The 26,747-nt window shown below is 48.3% G+C and overlaps 1 protein-coding gene across 2 annotated transcripts in view; it reads right to left on the reverse strand.

Moving 5' to 3' along the window:
• SEC24D (SEC24 homolog D, COPII coat complex component) overlaps positions 1–15,768 on the reverse strand; it is an 83,411-nt gene extending 67,643 nt beyond the window's left edge. The window contains exons 1-3 of one of the 2 annotated variants that reach the window (XM_053252950.1): positions 15,498–15,768; positions 5,864–6,042; positions 4,478–4,604 (exon numbers count right to left, since the gene is read on the reverse strand). In XM_053252950.1, the coding sequence (XP_053108925.1) occupies positions 4,478–4,604; positions 5,864–6,011 (275 nt within the window). In that variant the 5' untranslated portion in view covers positions 6,012–6,042; positions 15,498–15,768. Of the gene's footprint in view, positions 1–4,477; positions 4,605–5,863; positions 6,043–15,472 lie in introns of both variants that reach the window. The other variant, XM_053252951.1, reaches the window with a different exon arrangement.
• Between the last annotated feature and the right edge of the window lie 10,979 nt (positions 15,769–26,747).

Genomic DNA, 26,747 nt, shown 5'->3' on the forward strand with positions numbered 1-26,747 from the left:
ACAAACAAAATGGTTCCCTATCGCCAAAGGGCTCACAATCTTCAAAACAAACATAAGTTTTGTATGAGCTGGTGGGGGTGGTCTCAAAGGTGGCTTTGGGTTTTCCAAAGCTTATTGTCTTGGGGGATTTCAATGTCCATGCTGAGGCCCACCTAGTAGGAGCAACTCAGGATTTCATGGCCTTCATGGCAACCATAGGCCTATCACGTTTGGTATCTGGCCCTACCCACATGGCAGGACATACTCATGATCTGGTTTTTGTCGACTGGGGAATAAATGATCTGGAGGGGGAGTAATTTGAGAAAACTCCCTTGTCATGGACAGACCACCATCTAGTGGGGTTTAGTTTGACTGCTCTGTCTGGCCTCTGCAGGGGTGGTGGACCGATTAGAATGGTCCGCCCCCAAAGGCTTATGGATCTGCTTGGTTTCCAGACAGCCCGCGGGGAATTTCCAGTGTCCAGAGTTGGTGACTCTGTAGAGGCCCTGATGAATCTCTGGAATAGGGAGACAGCCCGGGCTGTTGACGTGTTTACTCTTAAATGCCCTCTCAGGCTTGGTGGAGCCTGTTCTGCTCCTTGGTTTTTCTCGGAGCTAAGGATGATAACACAACTCTGGCGATGGCTGGAACGACACTGGAGGAAGAGTTGTGACTATTCCAATCAAACACAGGCTAGAGCCCATTTTAGGGACTATTCTGTGGCAGCAGCGGCAAAATGCTTTTTCTACGCTTCCATTTTATCTTCTCAGTGCAGACCAGCGGAGCTGTTTCATGTAGCAAAGACATTGCCTGATACATCCCCCCAGGTAATGGGGGAGGAATCATCTACAGCCCATTGTGATCAGTTTGCATGTCACTTTGCAGATAAAGTTGCTCGCATCCGTGCTGATTTGGACTCCAGACTTTTAGTAGCTCCAGCAGACGTGCCTCAGGTACCATCTGGTCCTATTGTGTTGGATTCTTTTCAGTTAATACAGCCTGAAGATATGGACAAGATCCTCAGCAAAGTGTGGGTGACATCATGCATTCTTGACCCTTGCCCTTCATGGCTAATAAAAGCTGCCAGGGAGGGTACAGGCAGATGGTTGGAGGTGATCATTAATGCTTCATTAAGGGAGGGCAGGATGCCATTATGGCAATGGCAAGACCATTATTTTAAAAATCCCTCCCTTAACCCCTCCAACCTGGATAACTGCTCTCTCTAACCTTCCCTTTTGGGACAAGGTGATAGAGCGTGTGGTGGCATCCCAGCTGCAGAGGGTCTTGCATGATGCAGATTATCTAGACCCGTTTCAGTCCAGCTTATGGGACTGAAACTGCCTTGGTTGCTAAAGCAGACAACCTAGGCTGGGAGCTAGACAGCGGGAATGCGTCCCTGTTGGTTCTGCTGGACTTCTCAGCAGCATTCAATACCATCAACCATGGTATCCTTCTGGACCACCTCTCGAGTATAGGAATTGGAGGTGCTGCTTTAGAGTGGCTTCGGTCCTTTCTTGAGGGGAGGGTCCAGAAGGTGGTGCCAGGGGACTACAGCTTGACCAGGGGTGGAGGGAGACCTGGCTACATTGCAAAAGTGGCACTGGTTCCGCTTGCAAACAGGGCCTCGCAGCCCCATTTGTGAGCAGAATTTGGCAAGTGCTGCATTCATAGCATGGCCAGGAACTGAGCCACTATGAATGCACTGTGAACATGGCGCTGGTCGGATATTGCTCATAAATGGTGTCGCATGGCCCCGTTCGCAAGCGAAATAACACCCTTGTGTCTGACGTCAGATGCAGGGGTGTAGCTGGGGTACAGCCCAAGGTGCAGTGGCCCGGGTTCTTTGAACTTGTCTGCATAATGGTAGCTCCACCCCTGTGCTTGGCTCCATGGCCATTGGTCTGTGGGGTCCCGCAGGGTTCAGTTTTGTCCCCCATGCTGTTTAACATCTACATGAAAAAGCTGGGACAGGTTGTCTGGGGACTTGGACTGAGGTGTCAGCAATATGCACTCAGCTCTATCTCTCCTTGTCACCTGCACCTAGGGAGGCAGTGGGTACCCTGAATTGGGGGCTGGAGGCTGTGATGGGTTGGATGTGGGCTAATTAACTGAGACAAGACGGAGGTAATGTTGTTTAGGAAGAAGTGTTGGTTTTGCTTCTGAATTTTATTTTTGGGGGTTGGTTGCTTGACACGTATTGTGCTGGTTTCCATTTCTGATCTCATTTAAACAATGGGGGGGTGGCCGCAACGGTCTTGCCCGGATCCTGGAACCCAGTGGTATTTCCCAGTGGTATTTCCCGCACCCTGTCAGATCGTACCATTTCGGCTTGCGGGGGGATTTAGTCAAGTCCTTGCTCTTCCCACAAAAGCATTGGCCTGTCGAAAGCTGGCGATGCTGGTAGCTCTTAATACTTTATTTGTGTGTTTATTTTATGGTCCTGCCTCCCCCCCCCCCCATCTGGTTTGCTATGAACTCTTAAAGTTCACTTCTGACTCGCTTTTTTTTTTTTTTAAATTAAGCCGAAGTTAAAAGGAGAGCCCTTTTAGCCTAGCCTTCTGTGTTGCAGGCTGTTCTGTTGGGCGTGGCAGGCACCCCAAGATGCAACCACCCCCTCTGCAGCCTGAAACTGGTACGGTCCGGGGAGTGCTGAACCACTCTGTTCTGCAGCAAGCCAATAGCGCCCAGGTGGCCACCGCCCGATCCGGCTGGAATGCGCCATTCCGTGTGCAAGTGTCTGTCTTTTCTATGCCAGGGGGGCATTTCGGCTAAAGGATGCAGCCCCCACCCCTTTTCTCCTCTCCCCCGCCCCCACCTCGTGCACACACACATACACATACACTCTCTCTCTCTCTCTCTCTCTCTGTTATTTCCAGGCAACCCTGGCACAGATTTGTGTAAAAAAAAATTGTTGACTTCTTAATTATGAGCCCCTGGTGGCGCAGTGGTAAAACTGCCGCCCTGTAACCAGAAGGTTACAAGTTCAATCCTGACCAGGGGCTCAAGGTTGACTCAGCCTTCCATCCTTCTGAGGTCGGTAAAATGAGTACCCAGAATGTTGGGGGCAATATGCTAAATCATTGTAAACCGCTTAGAGAGCTCTGGCTATAGAGCGGTATATAAATGTAAGTGCTATTGCTAAGTGCTATTGCTATTTAGTAGGAGAGCCAATCGGGTTGAGGAGATTCTACCAGTTCTGGATGGGATTGCACTCCCTTGAAGGAGCAAGTTTGCAGCTTGGGGGTATTGCTGGACCCAGCTCTGCTTTTGGAAGCTCAGGGGAAGGCGGTGGCCAGGGGTGCCTTTGCACAGCTTCAGCTAGTGCGCCAGCTGCATCCCTTTCCGTTTGGAAGCAGGTGGTCCCTTAGGGATTCAGGGCCCAAACTATTAAGGGCTTTAAATGTCAAAACCAGCACCTTGATTTGGACCAAAAACAAATTGGCAGCCAGTGCAGCTCTTTCAAAATGGGTATGATGTGATCCCAGTGGGCAGCTCCAAATAAAATCCTAGCAGCTGCATTTTACACAACAGCCAAGCCTCCCTCATTGTCGGTACCCGGAGCAGAGCTCCACCAGATGACCTTGGCAAGCTCCTCAGTCTCCATCACAGTTGTTAGAAAGCACGTGAAATCTTGGCTTTTTCACCCAGTCTTTTATATGATTGTTCCTATTGCTGCTGCTTTGTATCCTGTATGGCTATATCACAATTTTAATTTTTAAATCAGATCTGTATTTTCATATTTCAGCTGATATTTTAATTGTATAATTTTTGTAGTCTTGTTTTAACCTTTGTGTGAACTGCAATGAGATTGTTTTAATGAAAGGCGGTATAGAAATTTAACAAAAATAAATCAATCAAAATAAATCAAAATAAATCAAAAGTTAGACATAAGCAACAGACACTGGGGGGATGCTGTGCTGGGGATGGATAGGGCCAGTTGCTCTCCCCCTGCTCAATAAAGAGAATTGCCACCTTTAAAAAGCTGCAGCAAGGGACTGCTAACTGACAAAACTCCTGTGTCACATTTGTTTGATAGTGGTTTGTTTTAAGAAACTAGAATTAAACAACATGAAAAAATGTTTTTCACTCTTCTCTACTCACACGTGAGAGGGGAGCGGCAGTGTGAGAGTCTGTGGCTCTTCGAGGCCTGTACTAGTGCCACTACACCACACTATCTGGCTTTCAATTGTCAGGTAAACTTTGATAAACATTAGTTTTTGCCAAAGAAGAATAAGAAGGTACAGAATGTACATCATAGCCTATATATTTAATGGAAAAAAGATAATGGAGATCAAGGAATATCCCATTATTCCTTGGCCAAAGACCGTACTTTATTGATTCGTCATACTGGTGACTCTAAAATCCAAATGTTATTATGGAAAAGTACAAAAAGACTAAAAGATCTGAAATAACCAGTAGGCTTGCAGCACTCAAATAAGCAAAAGAAAAGAAAAATTTAAACATAAATAATATATTTATAATATTTAAAAATCAACACCTGTGCGACTGTTGTGCTGTAGTGCTGGGCCCATTCTGGACATTGGACTGGTTAAACTGGCGCGCATTAGGAGGTGGAGATCCAACAGGAGCAGCAGACCCAAAAGGCACACTTGTTTTCAACATACCTAAACAAGTAAAACATAGTCAAGAACATGGCGGATAATAATGGAGAATAATTATGTGGAAGAATGACACATTAGCAACAGCTAAAATAAACAAACTCAGATTTTGCCACAAGCGCTCTTCGCTGATCAATAACATAGGAACAATATAACCTAATCGTCTGCAAACATTGTCTAGTCTTTTGTAGCACAGTCGTCTAACAGTTGTCTGTTAGAAGAAAAAAGGTTAATTCTAAGTTACCTAGTGGTCTTTACATGGGAGCTATAACATTTGAATCAGTGCTTAATGAACAAGGAAGAAAGAAAGTATTGGCATTCAAAAACAACCATTTACCAACTTTCCTTTATAAACATGAAGGGCGAAAAGCGTTTTAAAAAGAAAGAAAGAAAGAAAGAAAGAAAGAAAGAAAGAAAGAAAGAAAGAAAGAAAGACGGAGGAAATTCTCAGGAAACCATTTTTCTTTGCAAATGCTAGTATACAATACATTGTTTATATTACTGTTTTGTTTGTTTTAAATCTTACACACACACACACACACACACACACACACACACTAGGGATGTGCACAAACCTGTTTAGGCCCTTTTACGGGCCTCTGAACAGGTTCAAAAACAGGGTCAGTTCAAAGTTCGACGGCGGGGGGGATAGCTTTAAGGGCAGGGGTGGGTGCACTCCCCCCCTCGCCATGTGCAGCCGCCATCGCTACTTCTGGTGGCATCCGGTAAAGGGCGGCACTGGGCGGCAGGGAGGTATACTGCCGCCCCGATGGGCTCTTACATACTTGCACACTGGCAGGGGAAACGCAGTTGTGGGGGGGATAAGTGCACCCCCCCTTAAAGCCATCCTACCCCCAGGCAAACCGGCCCTTGACGGTTCTGTGCACATCCCTAACACACACAATTACACTTTTACTCTAAAATCCAAATGCTAACACAAACTATGCACACTTCTTATAATATTGAGATCTAGCATTATAGGTTCTGAAAAAGCTATTTTCATCTAATTGGAATGCCTGGTTGTTCAGCCAGGAGCTTGATCTAGGATACTAGTGCAAAATAAATAATATCAGAACAGCAACATTTTGCACTGATAGGGTAACATCTCTTTTTTAGATTGTGAGCCTAGTTATTAATATCTATGTAAACCGCTTTGGGAACTTTTGTTGAAAAGCAGTATATAAATATTCATTGTATTCATATTACATGCAGTAACGTAATGGAGAATCAAGCTTTATGTAGCCTCCGCCAATATCTTACTTTACCTGATTGAGCTGCAGATGATGGGTTAGCATCTCCATAGTGTCCATACAGAGATGAAGAAGCAGGTTGTCCATAGCCTGGAGAAAAGTGCCCCATTCCTGGCTGTGACTGCGAATAGGGAGGTGCTGCAACATATCCTTGCTGATTCATTTCAGCAATGTTGTCTTTCTGATGGAAAGCCCTACATAAAAATTTGAATAAGAAGGTAATTAATAAAATCAACATGATTCTATTGATGCATAAGGATGACGGCACAGGGGGTATAAGAAACAGAATAAATTTATTGACACAAAAGCAGCATTAGAAGTCATTTGGCTGATCAGTTAGTCGGCATAATGATCAACAAGTTATTTATTTGGTCTGAACGAAGTATATATTATATCATCATCATCTTCTATATATTTCATTCTCTAAGGCATACCCGTGGCTAATCCCATGTGTGGCAGCTCTCACAAGAGTTTGTGAGCAAAAGTAACAGATTGGGCAGTGGGGATTCCATATGCAGATAGGGGGGAAGAGCCTGTGAGAGCAGAAGCACCATGGTGATTGGGCAGTGGGGATTCCACATGCAGATAGTGAGGAGGAGCCTGTAATGGTTAAGGTCAGTTTGAATGCAACTGTTACTGGTCAGAAGATGTTCTTGACTGCAGAGGAGAGGAATATATATATATATATATATATATATATATATATATATATATATATATATAGTGGACAGGGGTCTGGGTCTGCAGACCCCTGCAGAGGGGTCGTAAGGGAGGAAAGAGCCCCTTCAGGAGAAGGAGGCTGCCATTGTGTGAATTAGATGAGGAAACAAGATGAACAAAAACAAGATGAACAAGCTCTATTAACTCAGGAAAGGGCAGAGAGAGCGAGAGGAAGGGAGGGAGGGAGGGAGGGAAGACAGACTGAGGGGGAAAGCGAGTGGAGGAGAGAGAGAGAAAGGGGAGAGGAAAAGAAGCAAGGGCGAAGGATGGGCTCGAGTCTGTCAGCGGCCTGAGGGGAACAAGCAGCCATGGCTGCATCAGCAAGGAAGGGCCCAGTCAACCACTGCTGCTGTTTGAGGCTATTGAGTCAACCACTGCTGTTGTTTGGACCATTGGCGGAGGGAGGGAGGAAGGCAGGCAAGGGATGGGCCTGGGCCTGGGCCTGTCAGCGGCCTGAGGGGAACAAGTGGCCATGGTGGTAGTGGCAGTGAAGAAGGGCCTGGTCAACTGCTGCTGCTGCTGTTCCTGTGGGGAGGAGCAGGAGCGAGGCTCGGGCTTGGGTGGGGAGGTCTCTGGGGATAGGAGGCTGCAGCTTGACCAATAGGTGCCAGCAATGCGGCAGCGACCAAGAGGGGTGAGGGGGATGGAAGCAACCGGATGGAGGAGGAGCAGCAGCTCAGGTGAGGGTGGAGAGATCTCTGAGGTGAGGGGGGCTGTGGCAGGGGCTGAGGGGAGCAATCAAGTACTAGTGCACAGATGCTCTGCCTGGGTTAAGCTAGTTGTTGTTGTTGTTATTAATTCGATTTCTATAGCAGCCTTCCAAAAAATGGCTCAGGGCGGTTTACACAGAGAAATAATAAATAAATAAGATGGACCCCTGTCCCCAAAGGGCTCTTAATCTAAAAGAAGCACAAGATAGACACCAGCAACAGTCACTGAAGGTACTGTGCTGGGAGTGGATAGGGCCAGTTACTCTCCCCCTGCTAAATAAAGAGAATCACCACATTAAAAGGTGCCTCTTTGCCAAGTTAGCAGGGGTTTAGAAATAGAAATTCTCATACACCTAATGCAGGGTCTCTCTTTTTTCCTGATAGGAAAGATGGATAATATTATCTGCAGGTATAGTACTGTTACCTTATAACCAGTCTTTGTCCTCATTAGTTTTCTATCAGGATTGCCTACTGTAGGGGTGGCCAGACTTAGGGCTTCGGGGAGCTACCTTTTTGCAAGGCGGGCCCCCTACATTTTCTTATTCTTCCAAGAGTGACCGGCACAAAATAGCAGTGTGGGGAGTGGAAAAATTCACAGAATGGCAGCTTGTACATACATTTACGTTGACAGAACATGGGTGGATTTTTTGGGGTTATTTAACATCAATCCCTCTGAATTCCTGGATAATTTTATGGCAGGACAGAAGGGGAACAAGAGAGGATGCTTTGAGGGAGAAGAAACTGGAGAGGAATTGAAGAAAAAGTACAAGTAACTCAGAAGAGAGCACTCAAAGAGACAGAAATATTTAAAATAGCATGACCGTGGCCTCACTGACCCAGCCAGAAGGAAGAGAGTAGCGAGTCCAACTGTCCAGAGAGCTACTTCAGATAAGTCTGGCAATTCCCATCAGCTTCCCAGCTACCTAATGCCTGCTCCAGGCCTATTGTTCCAGTGTTGGACATAATACAGGAAGAATCCAGCACACCTACAGGTAATGATGCAAAACCATTCCAACATACAAATTTTCCTTTTCCCTTGGAAGGATGTTACAGATGACTTCTCAAACCCTATTCAGGTATTATGTTATTTATTTATTTAATACATTTATATACCGCCCCAAACCAAAGTCTTCGGGCGGTTCACAACTATAAAACAATACAAATAAATAAAACATTAAAATCAATTAAAAATCCAAAAAACTGCTTAAAACAAAATTTATTTACAATATTTAAAATTACAAAAGTTAAAAGGCCTGGTTAAAAAGATGAGTCTTCAAAGATAATTTAAAAATCTCTAGAGATGGGGAGAGTCTTATGTCAACAGCAAGCGCATTCCAAAGTCTCAGAGCGACAGCTGAGAAGGCCCACCCCTGAGTGGCCACCAAACTACTTGAAGGTAGCCACAGACGGGCCTCCCCTGTTGAATGCAGTGGACAATGGGGATCGTGCAGAAGAAGACACTCTCTTAAATACTGTGGGCCTAAGGTATTTATGACTGTCGCATGAAGGGGTCGACCAAAAACACACAAGCCAGCATGCCCACACATGCTGACATGCTTGCTGGCCATGCTCCTGGGCCTCTGCATGTTTGATACTTGTCTGCAGAGGCAGCACTGACTGCAGGGAAGGTTTCTCCATGTGATGTGGCCTCTCCAACCCTCTCTTTACACAAAAGGTGACCGCAGGATTGTCCAGGACTGAGGCTAAGAGGTGTGTTGGTATGGGGGCATGGTGGTTGGGCAGCATGCTCCTGTTTCTTTCTTCCCACATTCAATGAACGTGGAAGATTAATGCATGAAGTGGGCTCCAGTTAAACAGTGACTGGGAAGGAAGGGCCTAACAAGAGAGAAATGAATTAATTGACATGGATTAATTTTTGCAAACACTGAGTATTATTATAAGGAAGGCAATCTTGGTTTCATTTTCAATACCAATACTGTGTAGGATTCATTTTAATGTATTTCCTTTATGGTTTTGTAAACTACTTTCAACATTGAGGAAAGTGGTGTTAAAACACTTAACTAAATTAGTGCCCAAAGGAGCATATAGGTAAGTATGATGAGGCATGATAGAAAGACGCTACTGAAGTTGCAATGGTCACTTTCATTCCCTGTAACAACAGTCTTGATTTACTTCCCCAGTATTTTGTACAGTTTATTTAGTGAGTCAAACTACATGTTGCATTAATAGCACTCTTAGCCCCGACATATGTAGTTCTTCTGTACTAAACAACAGAATAATAGAACAGAATGAGGTCATTCACACCATCAAAAACTGTTCTACCGTGGTTTGGGAGCTGTGTGTGCTCCCAGTTTTCAGCTGTGTGGAAGCAAGGTAGGAGGAAAACCTGGGTAGAAGTGATTGTGCGCAAGCAGGGTAGGAGGAAAAGCTACCCAGGTTTTCCTCCTACCTTGCATCCACACAACCAAAAATTGGGAGCACACACAGCTCCCAAACCATGGTAGAACACAGTTTTTGATTGATTGAATGACCTCAATAAATAGCAGAGAACAGAACAACAGAATAAATAGCAGGATGATCCATAGTGATATTGTGATGGGGAGGGGGCTTTACTTCCACTGTGGTTCCTAGCCTGATCAGTCCCCTGCATTACAGCTACTATTGACCTCAGACAAGTGTTTCTATTAGCAGCAATGGGAGCTTTCCTCCCAGGTCAAATAGCAGCCACAGGGAAGTGGACTGATACAATGGATCAAAAGGTTGAAGCCCTCACCCCCCACTGCAGTCCCAGTCTGGATGCCTCCTCAGTGTGCTGCAATATAGCACAGAAAAACTAAGCACAGCAGGGGCAAGTACATAACACATAGTTTGACCCCAAGAAAAAGTCACTGCAACAAGGCTCACCCTGATCTTGCTGTCACTCCTGACTGCCATGTAGGATCCACATGAGTCAATTAAGGGTAAATGCAGCTTGCAGGGATTGGAGGTTCTGAAAGAATACATCCCATTTCTAAAACACACACACACACACACACACACACATACCATGCATGAAGAAATATCCCAACTACCAAATGCTGCAGCAGGACTGTACAAGAAGCAGCAGTGAACGAAATCCATAATGTTTTGTTCTCTGCCCTACTTTGAAAAATGGAATGGCATTATATATGCTTATGCTGACACACACAGTGTCAGATTTAGGAAAGGAAACGTATCAGTCAGCCTTTTCCAGATTAATTGAAAACTCTTTGTTTAATATTAGAATTTGAGATACAGTGAGAATGGTATAATAAAAGGTCACTAGGGATTGAGAATGTCAATATACAAAGTTTGAGCTTCACTGTCAATTCCTTATACTTCCAGTGGGAATATTTGCTTTCATTCTTCCTTTAAAATAATAATTGAATGTTCTTGTAAGTTAAACAAAATAGAACATTCCTTCAAAAGAGGGTGGCTAGGGTCTCTCAAGTGTCATCAGCTAAAATGAAAAGCTCTTTGGGGTTTTCTGTTCAACAAGATCATGCTAGTCAATGAAATAGGAAATATGACATGCAAGCATCAGGTTGCTCCCAGAAAGAAGCTGAGTTTCTTCCCCCTTCCATGCAGAATGAAACGTGGCAGTATGAGCTTTGGTCGCTTCAGTAAACAGCACCTACACTGCAGGTTTTCCTGTCATTATAAAGAATGATGTTTGAGGCAGTTGCAGGAGTTGGCAACGTTCTTAGCTGTGACAGTATCCAAGGGAAACAACTTCCTCACTGCTCAGTGGGAGGGAAAAAGAAAGTGTGCCACGTCAGACTTCCCAGACAAACCAAGAAGACTGTATGACCAAGGAACTCTCAAAAATGCAAACAAAACAATGCAGGCTGGATCTACTTCCAATTACATCATAAATGCCACTGGTAATCTGATAAACCTATGGCATTTATAATGTAATTTGAAGTAGATCCTCCCTATTCTCCCTCTCCATAAATACATATGCAGTACAAGTTAAATCTTATTTGACAAAGCATGTCAGACACCAGAACAGTTACGGCATTACCTGTATTCAAACAAGGCACATAAAGCAGCACTAAAATAATATTTTAGGCTGACAAGTTAAGCTAGGGATGTCCTATTCCCAGGAGTGTTCATAATTCAGATTTCACATGTCGTGCAAAACTTTGATTGAATGCTTTTTCTTCATCAATTCTTCCTCAGTCCAAATAACAAAATCACACACCATTTCAATACATTCAGGCCACTGCTAACATCAAGTAGTCCTGCCAGCATGCACATATGACTTGACCCAACCAGAAATCCAGAATGGACTGCAGTCCATTCTATTCATACCAAGATCTATTCTCTAAGGCCAGGTTCAGATGTTAAGTCCAAACCACAGTTTGTGTTGATTTACAGCCGCATGCACACTTAATGTGGAACTGCAGGCCCATTGGACCTCCACCCCCGCCCCCCATCCCCGCTCCCCCGCCCCCGCTTACCTGTCCGTCTTCAGATGTAACAGGCAGGATCTGAACAGCAAACTGTGAGACTGCAAAGAGGAGGGGGAATTGGATGCGCAGGCTTCCATTTGGCATGAAGGACAGCCCCGGCAGCCAGTCACAGCCAGAGAGAGGGAGGATCTTCCTCCCTCAACCCCGGTTACAGTGACCACAGCCTGCAACTCAGAATTCAGACATACTGCAGCCACCTGCAAATTTCAGGTAGGAGCAGCAAAACTCACTACAGATTGAGGGTTCAAACTGGAGTTTGGACAAGGAAACCTTGGGTCACTTTTTCAATGGAGCCGATATTGCATGCATTTGTATGTACAGGAAATGCAACCTCTGCCCGGTTTAACTCCGATTTCCCATTACGTGTGAATGCAGTGTTACAGTTGTATCACACTCCCTTCAAAGAGCAGCGTACATGGTTATGTTTATCCTCACAACAACCCTGTGAGGAAGATTAGGATGAGAGAGATGTGACTGGCCCAGAGTCACCCAATGAGTTTCATGGCTGAATGAGGATTTGAACTTGGACCTCCCCAGTCCTAGTCCAACACTCTAACCACTACACTACACTGGCTCTCACTGAGGCCCTGCTTCAGGCTTGCACACTCCCTCCTTCCCTAAAGGTAAAGTGTGCTGTCAAGTCAATTTCAACTCCTGGCGCCCACAGAGCCCTGTGGTTTTCTTTGGTAGAATACAGGAGGGGTTTACCATTGCCTCCTCCGGCGCAGTATGAGATAATGCCTTTCAGCATCTTCCTATATCGCTGCTGCCCAATATAGGTGTTTGTCATAGTCTGGGAAACATACCAGTGGGGATTCGAACTGCCAACCTTCTGCTTGTTAGTCAAGAATTTCCCCACTGCACCACTTAATACACTCCAATTTCCTTCTTCATTTCCAGGAAGATTTCCAAATGGCAATTTACTCCTGCTTTGTTACCCCTAGGGTAAGAGGGAGGTCATACATGGGAGGGATTTACAGTGACTTCAGTACAGTAGCAGCGAAGTGTCATTTATACAGCCTTATACAGCCTTATTCAGCTTTTTTCTTGACGATTTGCGCTTAATGTGCAGTATGTGCACCCTTAAAAACTTGCACTTTGGGAGAGTGTTAGAAATGGTTGTGTGCGATACTCCAGCATTTTGGAGAGACCCCACCCCTCTGTGCTGCCCCCTGCCTTGTCACCTCCTCACTGCCTTTGCCTTCCTCGCCTCCTCCTGCTCTGTTGCCAGCTCCTGCTAGCAAGTAGGCAGATCAGTTCCCGTCCACCCTCTTGCAGGCAAGAGCTCAGTGGGAATGGTGAGGGCCGCACATGCATCTGTCACCATTCCCAGACAGATCACCTGTCACCCCCATTCTCAGTTGGCTCTTGCTGGCAAGAGGGTGGACAGGTCGCTTTCTCAAGAGAAAGCAACCAATCTGCCTGCTTGCTGGCAGGAGCCGGTGCGAGGCAGGCAGCGGAGGCAGGAGGAGGAGGTGGTGATGGTGCGGAAGGCAAAGACAGCAATGTAAACAGCCCCGATTTACTGTGATTTATGCTTATTTACATTTATACGTGCTTATAGGCATTTTATATATTCGTCCTAATTTACACAACTTCTTCTCCCAGGAAAGTCCCTTTTCTGAAAAACCTCCAAGTTTGCTGTGAAGTCCAAATCAGATAAACTATGATTACTGCAAACCATGGTTTGCTATTAGATAGATTCCACAGTAACACGTAATGGGAAACCAGAGTTCAACAGGGCAGAGGTTGGATTCCTTGTACATATGAATGCATGGAATCTCTGTCCTGTTCAGAAAGTGACCTATTTTGCTGTTCCTACCTAAGGTTTGAGTTTGGGTTTGTTACATCCAAACATTGAACTGGGGGCAGCTGGAGTTGAGGAAAGGAAACTCCTCCCTCTCTCCATTCCGATTGGCTGTTGTGGCTGTCCTTCATGTGAAGTAGGAAGCCTGGCAGCTAGTTCCCACTTCACTCTGCAGTCTCCCTGACTGCAGTTCAGGTCCTGGTAGTTATGTCCAAATGTGGACAGGTTAGCAGAAGTGGGGGAGCAGAACTGCAGCTCCATTGGACCCTTGGTTCTGCATTACATGCAAATGTGGCCAGTGTCTGAAACCTCAATCAACCTCATTCTAGTTCGGTAGCAAGCTTGTGGTAACCACCATTTGCCCAATTTGGACATCACAGCGAGCAAACTATGGTTAATGTTTGGGAGAGTGGCGCAGTGGTAAAACTGCTGCCCTGTAACCAGAAGGTTACAAGTACGATCCTGACCAAGGGCTCAAGGTTGACTCAGCCTTCCATCCTTCCGAGGTCGGTAAAATGAGTACCCAGAATGTTGGGGGGCAATATGCTAAAATCATTGAAAACCGCTTAGAGAGCTTCCAGCTATAGAGCAGTATATAAATGTAAGTGCTATTGCTAATGTGAACCAGGAATGGAGTCACAGCACACAAGCTCAAGTCATAGTCTCAACAGCTGTGACAAGGTTGTAATTTTGACATTCCCACATAACGCTAGAGAGAGCTTTGGTTACTGGTCAAATCACACACAGATTCAGAGGTGCTCTTTCCTCTGGACTTTGGGGCCAAAGACCAGGGCCTCCACACCCCCTGGGGCCCCCAAATCATGTTTAATCTGTCCTAGGTGGTGTGGTTTGTGCCCTCAAGAACCTAAGTGTTAAAAAAAATGATGCTTAACTTGCAGAGGGGGCGGGATACCTCCAAAGGCCTTTAGGTTTAGAGTCCAAGATTACCTAGGTGCACCTCTGCATAGATTTATGCTGTATGGGCCAGAATGCTGAACAGCAATGTGGCTAGTTAAAGTAACAAGAAAAGAAATGTAAATCCTACAGCTGATGCCATAGCTATGAACAAGGAAGGACCAAATAGAATGGGTGGCCACTACTGAAAAGGATAGCACTTTCCTATAATCCAACAGGTGAGATATTACATAGATGTGTTGACACCCACCATCACAAGTATTAGCCTTAATAACAGTACAACCCTCTTTAAGGGTACTTGCACCAGCACAGTTAAGTGTGAGTTATGCTTATGACATAGTGCTTCAAGGACCACTTTGCCTACATCAAATTTCAGCCCGGGGGTGGGGGTGGGGGGCATTCCACATGCACTTAAAATGGCATATGAATGGCTCATATTAATTCTACCTATAATCTATAGAGATCTATAATCTCAGTACAATCAACTCTCATGATATGTAAAGTTTCATCAAGCTTCCCAGTACATGCAGGAGATTGATGTCGATTGGCTCTGTAGCAATGGATAACACACACTTTCTAGAGGAGGAGAAACACTCTTAAAAGGACTCCTGATTTTCATGTTAAAAGTCAGTATCGCAATGTTCTGGATGGCCAAGAACACCTGAATGCTCTTGAAATGAAAACAAGTTTCACCAGACCCCAGCAAGATTCGGCAGAATGCTCCGAGTTGATGAGATATTGCATATGGAGCACACCCCTTGCTGGACTCAACTTGTAGTGTGTGGGGGGGGGGGGGGCGGTTGACACGAACTCTCTGCAGCAGTGCCTTCTCCTTCTCACGCGGTGATACATTTCCTCCTCTTCCCCCACCCATTCAGTACACCCCAATATGTTGCTGACGCGATGCTTCCAGCTGTGCTCCCCTTCCTGAAGTTCCTGCCGAGAGGATGCAGGCGCCTAATCCCAAGGAGGTCCAAGATGCACACATCCCCCCCCCACACACACACACTATGCTCACCTCGCTTCCTTCCACCCCCTATTACCTGGCCAGTCTCTTCCCAGCGGCCCCGTTTGTCCCCTCGTCCTGCCTGGCTCGCGCCGTGCCAAGCCGGTCTCGCCGCAGCAGCAACACCGAGCGCTTGTCGGAGAGGCGCGAGACAGCCGGCTCCTCTCTCCGCCCAGGACAGCTCGACGAACTGCCACGTCTAACACTGCTCCCGGGAGCGCGCGCCGAGGCCAAGGATCCCCAGAACGCGCGCGCGTTGCCAAAAAAACAAAAAACAAAACCCCGGGCAGATCGTTTTTCCAGCCAAGTGCTACGGAGCATGCTCGTGAGGAACCGAGCATGCCCACTCGCAGCAACTGAAGCCGTGCCCGGTTTTACTTCTACAGTGAGTATAGATAGAATAGAGAATAGAGAAGAAGGAGAGTGTCTGTAGACACACACATTCAGCTGGGACGTGTGTGGAGAGAATGTATAATGTTATTCATTTGGGGGGGAAATCTAAAGATGGGAAAGAACTTGACTTGAGAACATGTTCAAACTTTCTAATGTAGTCACTGCCCTTACTCTGCCCATGCTATCAGAAATTGCTATAATCTCTCAAATTTGAACAAGATATGGTCGCGTTTCGTTCATTTTATCTGTAGATACTTTAAAAGCCGGGGTTTTCAAACTTGGGTCCCCAGATGTTGGAGTACAACTCGCATCACCCCCAGCCACAATGGCTGATGGGAGTTGTAGTCCAACAACATCTGGGAACCCAAGTTTGAGAAGTCCTGTTTTAAAACGATTCCAAGACCTGATTGGATGACACTCACTTTTTATCCTGTCCTCCAGGGTTCTGTTGGGAGGCAAATTGCCTTAGGCAAGCAATTTGCCTCTAAACATTTCACTTTCAAATTGCCTCTAAACATTTCACTTCTAGGCATTCCCTAAGTTACAGACATCTGACTTACAAACAGCCACCCATGCAAAGGTCCAGAACGTATTACATTAAGGAAGTCCCCAGCTTACAAGTGCCAACTTGCACATACAAACGAGTCATAGCTCCTGGGAACAGCTGACTTACAAATACACTTTTGGAACACAACCCACTTGTAAGTTGGGGACTTGCGTTTCCTCTAAAAGCCCTCTGTTCAGGGTTGCCACCTGCCCAGGACTGGTCTGGAGAGTCTAGGAATTAAATGTCCTGTCCAGGATATGGGGAAAGTGTCATCCTGAACAGAAAATGTCCAGGAATTTGAGCAAGAAGATTGCTTTAACGAATGGTACCCATTTTTCTGGTTCTTCTCTCCAGGCATTGAAGCAACGTGTTGTCAGTGTTTAAAAGCCCCATAGTCTTACCCTATGTCTGGCACCAGTGCTGCGGACTAACTAGGCTGGCTTTCTGTATATTGTTGAGTAAATCCCTTCCTCTAATTTTGGGACAATCTCTAGAGTTAGCAGCAATGGCAGGGCTTTTGGGTTTAGTTGTGAAGTATATGGACAGAAAGCAGGGGTGTAGGGAGCTTAACTTCAGCCAGAGGACAAAATCAATCGTCTTCCCTTCCCCAATCAGCATTTCATGGAATCACAAAAACCTCAGCCTTTCCTGGAGCTCTCAGTCAGTGATTCCACACTGGGAAGTGTGGCTTCCCAGATGACTAGGAAGGGAAACTCTACCAGGCCCCAACTTCAGTATTGGGCCTGCCTCCTTGTGGCTGACATCAGACTCTGGAGGCTGGGCCAATGCCCAAGAAAGCATCCATTTGGACCCCCCTTCCCCTCCCTAGTCAGTGGGGCTATTCTTACGATCACAAAAATCAGGCTAGGAAAATCCTAGCCCGATTTTTGTGATCATAAGAACCACCGGGCTCATAGCTGAGCCCGGTGGTTCTGGAGCGGCTAACCCGCTCCTGTAGCCTGCCCCTTAGCCCGGGTTTGCGGAGCGAGTGCTCTGCAAACCCAGGCTATCTGCTCGTGAGTAGCAGCGGCACGCCTCCACGCCACGCCACAGCTACTCATGAGTAGACCCTTGGCCAGGAGGCTTAAAAGCAGCCTCCCGGCTTGGGGGTCTCCCCAGTATGCCCTGTGTGCTCGCGCAGGGCATACTGGGGCTTCCGGGGGCTGTGTAGCCCCCACTCCCCCCACCCCCTGCCGGCTCCGTCTCAGAGCCAGCCATCATGTGGGCGGCCGATTGGCCGCACAGGGCTCCCTCCCCGCTCATGAGCGGGGAGAGCCAGCTTAGCCCGCTCTTCCCACTCACTTCCCAAAACTGGGTCTCACGGATCGTGAGACCCGGTCCAGTGTTTCATTGAAACACTGTCTGGGAAGAAGAGGGTCTCCCAGCTGAAGAGCGCTGTGTTCACTGGCTGGGGCACCCTGGCTGAGGGTGAGGGGGTGCCTTGGGACCCCCCCAGATCCTGGCAGCCAGGTGATGATTGTCCCCCATTGCTCCATAGTACCTACGCCCCTGACAGAGAGGAACCTCTTTTCTCTAGTGGCACTGGGGTCTCCTTTCTCTCTAGAACAAGTCTTTGATTTATAACAGTTTATAAATGGTCACTAAATGAAATAATCATTTTATACAGGTTTCTTTCATTTCTCACCTTTATTTATTTATTTACATTTTATATCCCGCTCTTCTTCCAAGGAGCCCAGAGCGGTGTACTACATACTTAAGTTTCTCCTCACAACAACCCTGTGAAGTAGGTTAGGCTGAGAGAAAAGTAACTGGCCCAGAGTCAACTAGCTAGTATCAGGGCTGAATGGGGATTTGAACTTGGTTCACACCAGTCCTAGTCCAGCACTCTAACCACTACACCACACTGGATCTAATGAGAGTGTCACTGTCATATTTGTTTCATATATTTGAATTGATCAAAATTTCCCACCACCACTGAGCTAGCAGTGGAGCTGGGTTAGTTGAAGCTTCATTAGTTAGCTTCATTAGTCAGGATGTCAGTCAGTGTTTTAGGATTTTAGCCTTTGGGCAACTTGAACCTGATGGTTTTTTAAAATGACATCTTCTAGGTTTTTTTGTAAAAAAACAACAACATAGTGGCCATGAGTAGAGGAATGGGGATACAAACTGGATCAGGGGAAGGAGCAGATTAACTCCACCATGCCATTCTCCCAATTAAACTTAGCTGCTATGTTGCCCTATGGAGAAAAACGTACAAGTTGTGCCCAGTTCTGTCTAGTTTATGCACTTAGTCACCACCAACATTAACTACTGTAGGCCTCTATTTGTAGTTAGGATTGCTATCTTCTTCTTTTGTTTGCTGGCGCTTCTCTTGCAACAGCAGCCTAATATATAGAGATTTGGGCATGGGAATTTAACCTGACATGTTAGCTGTGGAAATGACTTTCGCCAACTTCACTTATTTTTATGAATTGGGATGCTTATAAAGACAAAGGTACAGGGCTAGTAAAATAAAAATAAAAAAATAGCAGGCCTTTAAGTAACCATATATATGTGATGTGTTACTGCTGCTAAGTGGGCAAAGAGCCACCTGCCTTTAGCAGGGGAAGAGCAACTGTACCTATCCAACTCAGCACAGCATCTCTCAGGAGTCTCCCTTGAGTTTCTTTTTAGATTGTGAGCCTTTTGGGGAGAATGAACCATCTTCTGTTTGTTTGTTTTTTTGCTATGTGGACTGCTTTGAGAACTTTAGTTGAATTATTATTATTTTTATTTCTTGTTTACACAGTCAGACAGGTGTTATTGACTGGTATGTTTTATCCAGATATCGAGTCCTTCCCAAGGACCTGGGATGGCTGAATTTTATCATCAGTGCTGTTGCTGTTATTGTTATAGATATCGTCGCAGAATATAGGCTGTTCCCAGTAAAGTTGCTTTTTGTAACTGGCTGATGGTGATTTCTGTGGCCATTATGGTGTTGAGGTGCTCTTCAAGGTCTTTTGGAACTGCACGCAGGGCGCCAATTACCACTGGGATTATTTTGGTCTTTTTCTGCCACAGCCTTTCAATTTCAATTTGTAGATCTTTGTATTTGGTGATTTTTTCTATTTCTTTTTCTTCTGTTCTGCTATCTCCGATATTGCTATGTCGATTATTTTAACTTGTTTTTCTTTCTTCTCAACTACAGTGATATCTGGTGTATTGTGTGGCAGATGTTTGTCTGTTTGTAGTCGGAAGTCCCATAATATTTTTGCATCTTCATTTTCAACAACTTTTTCAATTTTATGGTCCCACCAATGTTTGGCTAAAGGTAGCTTGTATTTTTTGCAGATGTTCCAGTGTATCATCCCTGCTACCTTGTCATGCCTTTGTTTGTAGTAAGTCTGTGTGATCTTTTTACAACAGCTGATTAGGTGGTCCACTGTTTAATCTGCTTCTTTACAAAGGTGGCACTTGATGTTTGTTGTTGACTTTTCTACTTTTGCTCTTATTGCATTTGTTCTCAGTGTCAGGGTCTGGCCAACTGCCAGGGAAGATCACGGGACAAAACGGAGCTGCTGCAACTGGATACAGCTCAGAAAGTTCATCTTGACCAGACTTGGCTGCACGCTGTCGACACAGAGGTTGACAAATGTTGCTTTTCAGCAGTGAGTAGAAAGCTGGTGACGTAATTTATAGTGCAAGCCGAGAGCTCCCAGCTGGCAGGAATTCAAGGCTTATCCGCCCTCTGCAAGAGGCATTTGCTCTTCCTAATAGTCTCTAATTGAGTCCTGCATCTCGTGACACACCGCTGTTGTGGAGTCAGTGGAGGTTGATTGCATAGCTCTTCTTCGGATTGGTCCTTCACTATTTCTGCTGTCTCAGGTTGTTGTGCCAGCTCTAAATCATTAGCTGGATCTACCACAGCCATTTCATGGACGCTGACAGCTGGGCTCTGCCCCTCAGACACTCCTGCATCAGCTGGAAGGTTGACAGCTTCCCTTTCCTCCTCACTGTCTGAGATCGAGGGCGTGACACTTAGTGCTTGTTCTTGTGCAGCCAGTATTAGACCCTCTGTTTCTTTCTTCAAGTTGCCATTCTTAAGCCATTGCCAGGTCTGATTTTTCACTTATATTGTGCAAATATCGACCATGCAGTGGCTTATTTTTCCATTTTTCTGCTCGGTTCTTGACTTGTTCTTTCTTGTAGGCCTGCTTTGTTTCATTGGTGTTGAATAGTTTCGCATTATTGACCATTTGAAGTGCATCTTCTTCACTGTCCTTGAGATATTCTTAAAGCCCTCTTTTCTCCTCCTCTACTGTTTGATGGACTTGCAGCATTCCTCTTCCACCTGAGCTGCGAGGGAGGTATAGCCTATCGACATCACTGCGGGGGTGCAGAGCATGATTGATGGTCATGATTTTCCTGGTCTTACGATCTAGCGTCTCTAGCTCTGCCTGGCTCCAATCTATTATTCCTGCAGTGTATCTGATAACAGGTATATAGCCCAGGTGTTTATGGCTTGTATGGTGTTCCCACCATTGAGTTTGGATTTTAGGATTTTTCTAACTCTTTTGATGTATTCACTTCCAATTTTTCTTTTAACTTCAGTGTGTGCAATGTTATAGGGATGTGCATAAAACCGGTTCTCCCGGTTCGGTTCGGGTCCGAACCGGGTCCGGACCGGACCGGGGTGGTTCGGTTTTGGTTTTGCCAGACCACCCCCCCGGTCCGGTTCGGTTTCGAACCGGTTCGGATCTGAACCGAACCGGTTCGGATCACAAAAAGTGGCTGGTTTTGAAGGGGACATTGTGTTCTACCTGCCACCCAAATTTCAAGTCGATTGGACCTTCCTCTGATTTTTTACAAATTTTTTTCAAAAAATAAATTTTTGCCCATAACTCACAATGTGGAGCCCTTAGGGGCAAAAAAGCTGGGGTGGGTGGTAGCCACCCATGGGTGTCCTCCACCCCAAAAATCCCAAGGCAATTGGTGGCTCCTAGTATTATTGGTGAATTTCTGAAGAAAATTTTTTTTCCCATTGGCTAGAATGGGGGTTCGGGGCTGCCCCAGACCCACCTCTGTGGGGTGGCAGCACCCCCAAAGTGGGTCCGGGGCCATGGCAAAAATGCCCTCAGTCCCTCCCAGCAATCCCCGTAGAGATAGGAGTGATGGTTCTGTTGTTTTTCTGAGGTATTCTGAGTGTAGATTCTATGATAGCTTATGAGATTTCCAATGAGACACCATGAATCCACTCTCATTTGCTATCACAGAATCCACACTCACTCAGAACACCTCAGAAAAACAACAGAACCATCACTCCTATCTCTACGGGGATTGCTGGGAGGGACTGAGGGCATTTTTGCCATGGCCCCGGACCCACTTTGGCGGTGCTGCCACCCCACAGAGGCGGGTCTGGGGCAGCCCCGAACCCCCATTCTAGCCAATGGGAAAAAAAAATTTCTTCAGAAATTCACCAATAATACTAGGAGCAACCCAACAATTGCCACCCCATCTTTTTGGCCCCTCTCTCTGGGCGCCCTAACACGTAACACCTAGTCAGTCCATCTTAATGCCTACCTACTACCACCACTCCTATCCAAGCAAGTAAGAGGAGGACACTCAGAGAGACAACACCCACTCTCTGATCTAACAAAAAGGCCACTGCTGTGCTGCCTGCCAGCACAGCAGCAGCAGCGGAGCAGCACACTAAGCACAAGAGCAGCACACACAGAGAAGAAGCAGGAGGCGGAGCAGCAGAGCAGCAGACCTGCCGCTCTGCATGATGGGTGACGTGATGCCCAAAGGAACCACCGCCTCACTCAGTGCCTGCCACTGACTAGGCCCGACAGACAGAAGCCAGCCAACCTGCTCTGCTCTGCTCTGATGCTCCCCATGGATGATGCACACACACCCTACATCTGCATCCCAATGACCAGACCAGACCAGACCAAGTGCGCAGAGTCAGCACAGGCCAGCAGCCACCAGCCCAGCAACAACAACAGCTACTACTGCTACCACCACAACCAGTGTTGCCGCTACAATAACATTCCCAGTCCAGTCACGCGCGCCACAGCCTGAGCCTAGCACACAGCCAACAGCTGCTGCCAGCCAGTGCCTGGCAAGCCCAGCCAACATGAGGAGGAGAGAGCTAACAAGTAGACGGCGCACGCACATCACCAACCCATCACGACGGCGCAACTGCAAGGGGAGAGGGCACAATTACAGGCAGGAGGAGGAGGAGGAGGAGGAGGAGGAGGCGGGCGAGGCAATCCTAGCACAGATTTGAAAGTTTAAAATCCACCAGGACATCTTCTAGAATCTAGACTTCTGTTTTTTCTACCACCAGCTGTAGTGTCTAGTTAGTCAGTGTGCTGTGCAGCTGAGCTGAGCTGAGCTGAGCTGCATGTGAGGAAGGGTGATTGTAGCTAGTTCTTTAGTTTCAGCAGACTGAGCATTGAGCATGGGCAGTGGCCTTGGGAAGCAACACAATTACACGACACTCACCTGCTGCTGCTGGTTCTAGAAGTTGCCTCTTCTCGTCTTCACCTCTTCGTGTGTGTGTGTGTGTGTGTGCAGTGAGTGCATGCCTTTTGCCTTGCTGGAAAGAAATGCTTCTCTGGTCCACCACCACATATCTGCTCAAGGACACAGAGGCCCAAGGCAGAGGTGGTGGCACCAGTGTGAGTGCATGTGTGCTGGTGGTGTTTGCCACCACAGGTGTTTTGTGTGTGTATGTGTGCGCTGCTAGCTAGGAGGGGGGAGGGAGGCAGGGAGGGAGGCTGGGAGGCAGGGGGGAGGAAAGGGGAGGGGGAGAGGGATGTAGAGGGGATTGAAGGGGGGAGGGTCCGGCTCAGAGTTGGTCAGCCACATATTTGTGCACACACGTGCTCACGTGTGTGCTTCGGTGGGAGAGACCAGACTCTCATCATCTGCCAGACCGGGGTTGGGGGCAGGTGAGGCGGTGGTGGGCTGGAAGGGAGGGAGGATGGAAGGTGGTGAAGAGGAAGGGGAGAGGATGAGAGGGGAAGGATGGAGGGAGGCATGGGGGGGAGGAAAAAAAACATGTAGACAGACACACACCACACTACACACAGAAAGCATCCACACACAGAGACAGTGCTAGGCATCCATTCACACAGACAGACAGACAGACAGACAGACACACAACAGGAAGAGACAGACTGAGCCTGCACCACACACACACACACAGACCCAATTCCCCCCCTGCACAGTTATCAATCAATATGTTGTGTTGGCAGCCAGTTCATTGCTATTCTGATGGTTTTGGGTTTTTTGCCATCAGCCAACATCAACAGTGACCACAATCAAGATGAACATAAGATGATAATAATTCATTCGTTTCATTTCAAAAAATCACCCAATCATCTTCTCCATGTAAACCAAGCCCCCCACACATGATTTCTGGTGACATTTTCAATAAAATCAATTCATTTGGCATTCATCATTTTGTTCTCCCTTTGTCACCTTTTTTTCTTTCTTTTGCATAATTTTGAGGCTTGATTTTGACATGGGGTTTTTAAAGAAAAAATTATTTACATGTTTATTTACATACAGTATTTACATATCTACACTGCATTTTTGAACGTATACCCGCCGCTGCCGCTAAGTCTAGTACTCCGTGGGCTGTGCTACTTTGGGGGGGTGTGCCGTGCCCACGCCAGGTCCCCAAATGCTGACAGGTGGATAGATAAAGGGCCTGTGCTGGTCAGCATTGGGTTTCTTTTTAGGTGGGCGTGGGCATTGTAAACATCTGGCCAGTCGCAGCACTACAACTACTACTACAACTGCATCTCTGTGTGGGCACACTACACGCTGCGACTGGCTGGCACGGCTCAGCATCTGTCACGTCAGCTCAGCTAGAGGTGGAAGGGGGGAGGGTAGGGATAAGCACAGAGTTCGAGCCAGGCAGGTGACCAACCATGGGGCAACCCACGGTAATCACTCGCCCGTCTCAAACTGCAGCTTGGGGTAGCCCAACAGGGGGAGGTTCACCTTAAGGAAGACCAGCTGCTCCACCAGACCAGGGTCCAAGCGGGAGCGAGAGGGTGTCACCACGTCCCCGGCACGTGAAAACACCCGCTCGCTCTGGACACTGGTTGGGGGGCAGGAGAGGAGGCGCACAGCCACCACCGCCAGGTCCGGCCAGACTTGGCGGCGGCTCGCCCAGAACTGTGCGCAGTCCACGCCGTCTCCCTCCACAGGCTCCTCCAAGTACTGCGCAACGCATTGCTCAGCACTGGAGGGGGGCCTGGCAGGTCGAGCCTCCCGCATACCAGGCATGGCGCCATAGCAGAACCGCTGAAACCACTGGGCGGATCTCGAGTCGGTAGCAAATGGCTGCTGCGATGGCGCCGCCTGGGATGCCGCGCTGCTGGACTGGGAAGAGGGAGGGGAAGGGGAAGCTGACGCCGGCTGGCCGCCCATGCTGCTGCTGGGTGCGGGTTGGGCCGCGAGGGCTGCCCCCGCACCACTACCAACACCCTGGTCTCTGCGGGCCCTAGCGGCCTCCTCCTCCCTAACCTTCTCGACCAGGATGCCCTTCCACCTGGGCAAGTCGTCGGCACTCACGGCATTGCCCTTGAGGGCTGGGTGACAGAGACAAGCGAGGACATACTCCTCCCTGTCTCCCAGCACATCAACGAGCCGCTTGTCAACCCCAGACCTCAGCCTCCCAGCCAGAGCACGACCCTCTGGCGTGGTCAGAGAGATATGGAGTCCACCCATCAGCTTCTCGAGACCAACAGCTGTGGGCAGCGCCTGGCTCAAGGGAGTGGTGTCGCCACACAAGCCCTTCGTGGCAAGCTGGAAGGGCTCGAGTGCCGACACCGCCTCGGACATCTGCTTCCACTCTGCGTTCGAGAAGTCGCAGACATCCAAGGACTCGTCCCTCGCCAGGGCGACAAGGGCTCTCTCCTGCTCCAACAGGCGCTGGAACAGGAGGAAGGTGGAGTTCCACCGCGTCTCCACATCCGTAGGGATGAGATGGCGAGGAAGGCCAAGGTCATCCTGCTTCTGGCGAAGCAGTCTCCTGGACTTCTCGCTGCGGTGGAAGTGGGCGGCCAGCTTGCGGGACTTATCCACAAGCGTGGCCGTGGCAGCAACAGCACCTGCGATGGGGCGGGCCCCCTTCTCCTGGGACGCCCTCAGCTCCTTAAGGCCAAGGGCGTCCCTGACGGTCAGATGGAGCGTGTGTGCCATACACCGTATGTTCACACAGTCCATGACTGTCTCGACAGCGGCGGTAACGTTGGCTCCATTGTCGGTGACAATGAAGCCGCGGGAGAGGTGTGGACACCCGCCAATCCACTCCTCTATCTGGCGGTCGAGTACGGCCGCCACCTCCTCCGCGGTGTGCCTCGTGTCCATCGTCTCCACGTGCAGGACGGCCCACCTGTGCCGTAGTGCATCGGGAGCCGCGCCGGACCCGGAAGCATCGCCCGCGGAGGTCCCCTCACTCTCCGGTCCCCACCAGTGGGCAGTGAGGGCCAGGAAAGAAGCGTGCATCCCACTGACACTGGTCCAGAGGTCAGTCGTGAAATGCACGCTTGTCCCGGCCGGAGCTGCACGCAGCTCGGCCGACACGAGCTCCCTGCACCGGCGGTACAGGGAGGGGACCACGTTCCAGCTGAACGTCGTCCTTGAGGGGATGACGTATTCGGGAGCCAGGTATTGGAGAATACGGCGGAAGCCGTTGTTCTCGACCACCTGAAACGGCTGGTCATCGGTGGAAATCATCTCCCCTATGAGGCGGGTGAGGTGATGATGGTCCACGCGAACAATACGCTGGCTGCCCGAGGACTGCGTCCACCGCTGGACGGGCAGTGTAGCCTGCCTGCTGGCTGGCACACTGCCGCTGCCCGCCCTAGTGGCAGATGCACAAGGCGCACTAGCGCTGCCAGCCTGTCCCCTGAGACCTGGGTGGTGACGCTCTAGGTGTCTCCACATAGGCGTCGTACCCAGGTGCGCAGGGTCCCTTCCACGGCTGACAAGCATCCTGCAGTGGACACAGCGGGCGTGGAATGGGGCATCTTGAGGGACCTCAAAATGCACCCATGCACCACTGCCCTTGGCCTCCTGCGCCCTGGGCGCCGTCCTAGGCCGTTTCTCGCAGGGTGGCTGCAGTCCTAGGGGGGGGGCGGCCGCCGCTGCCTGCCCACTGCTGCCACCCAACCCGCCCCTTCCGCCCTCCACAGCGGAGGAAGGGCCCGGCTCAACTGGCATCGGAGAGGCAGGCCTCTCCTCCACCACCTCGCCAGACCGCTCCCCACCAGAGTGTCGGGCTTCACGAGGGGGGGCCCCACTGAGCGGCGAAAGGATAGGGGGAAGGGGCCCCAGAGGGAGGGAGAACCTGGCTGCATCGCTGCCAGCCGCACGGTCCTCACC

The sequence above is a fragment of the Hemicordylus capensis genome, chromosome 5, assembly GCF_027244095.1.
Source record: "Hemicordylus capensis ecotype Gifberg chromosome 5, rHemCap1.1.pri, whole genome shotgun sequence".
NCBI classification, from domain to species: domain Eukaryota; kingdom Metazoa; phylum Chordata; class Lepidosauria; order Squamata; family Cordylidae; genus Hemicordylus; species Hemicordylus capensis.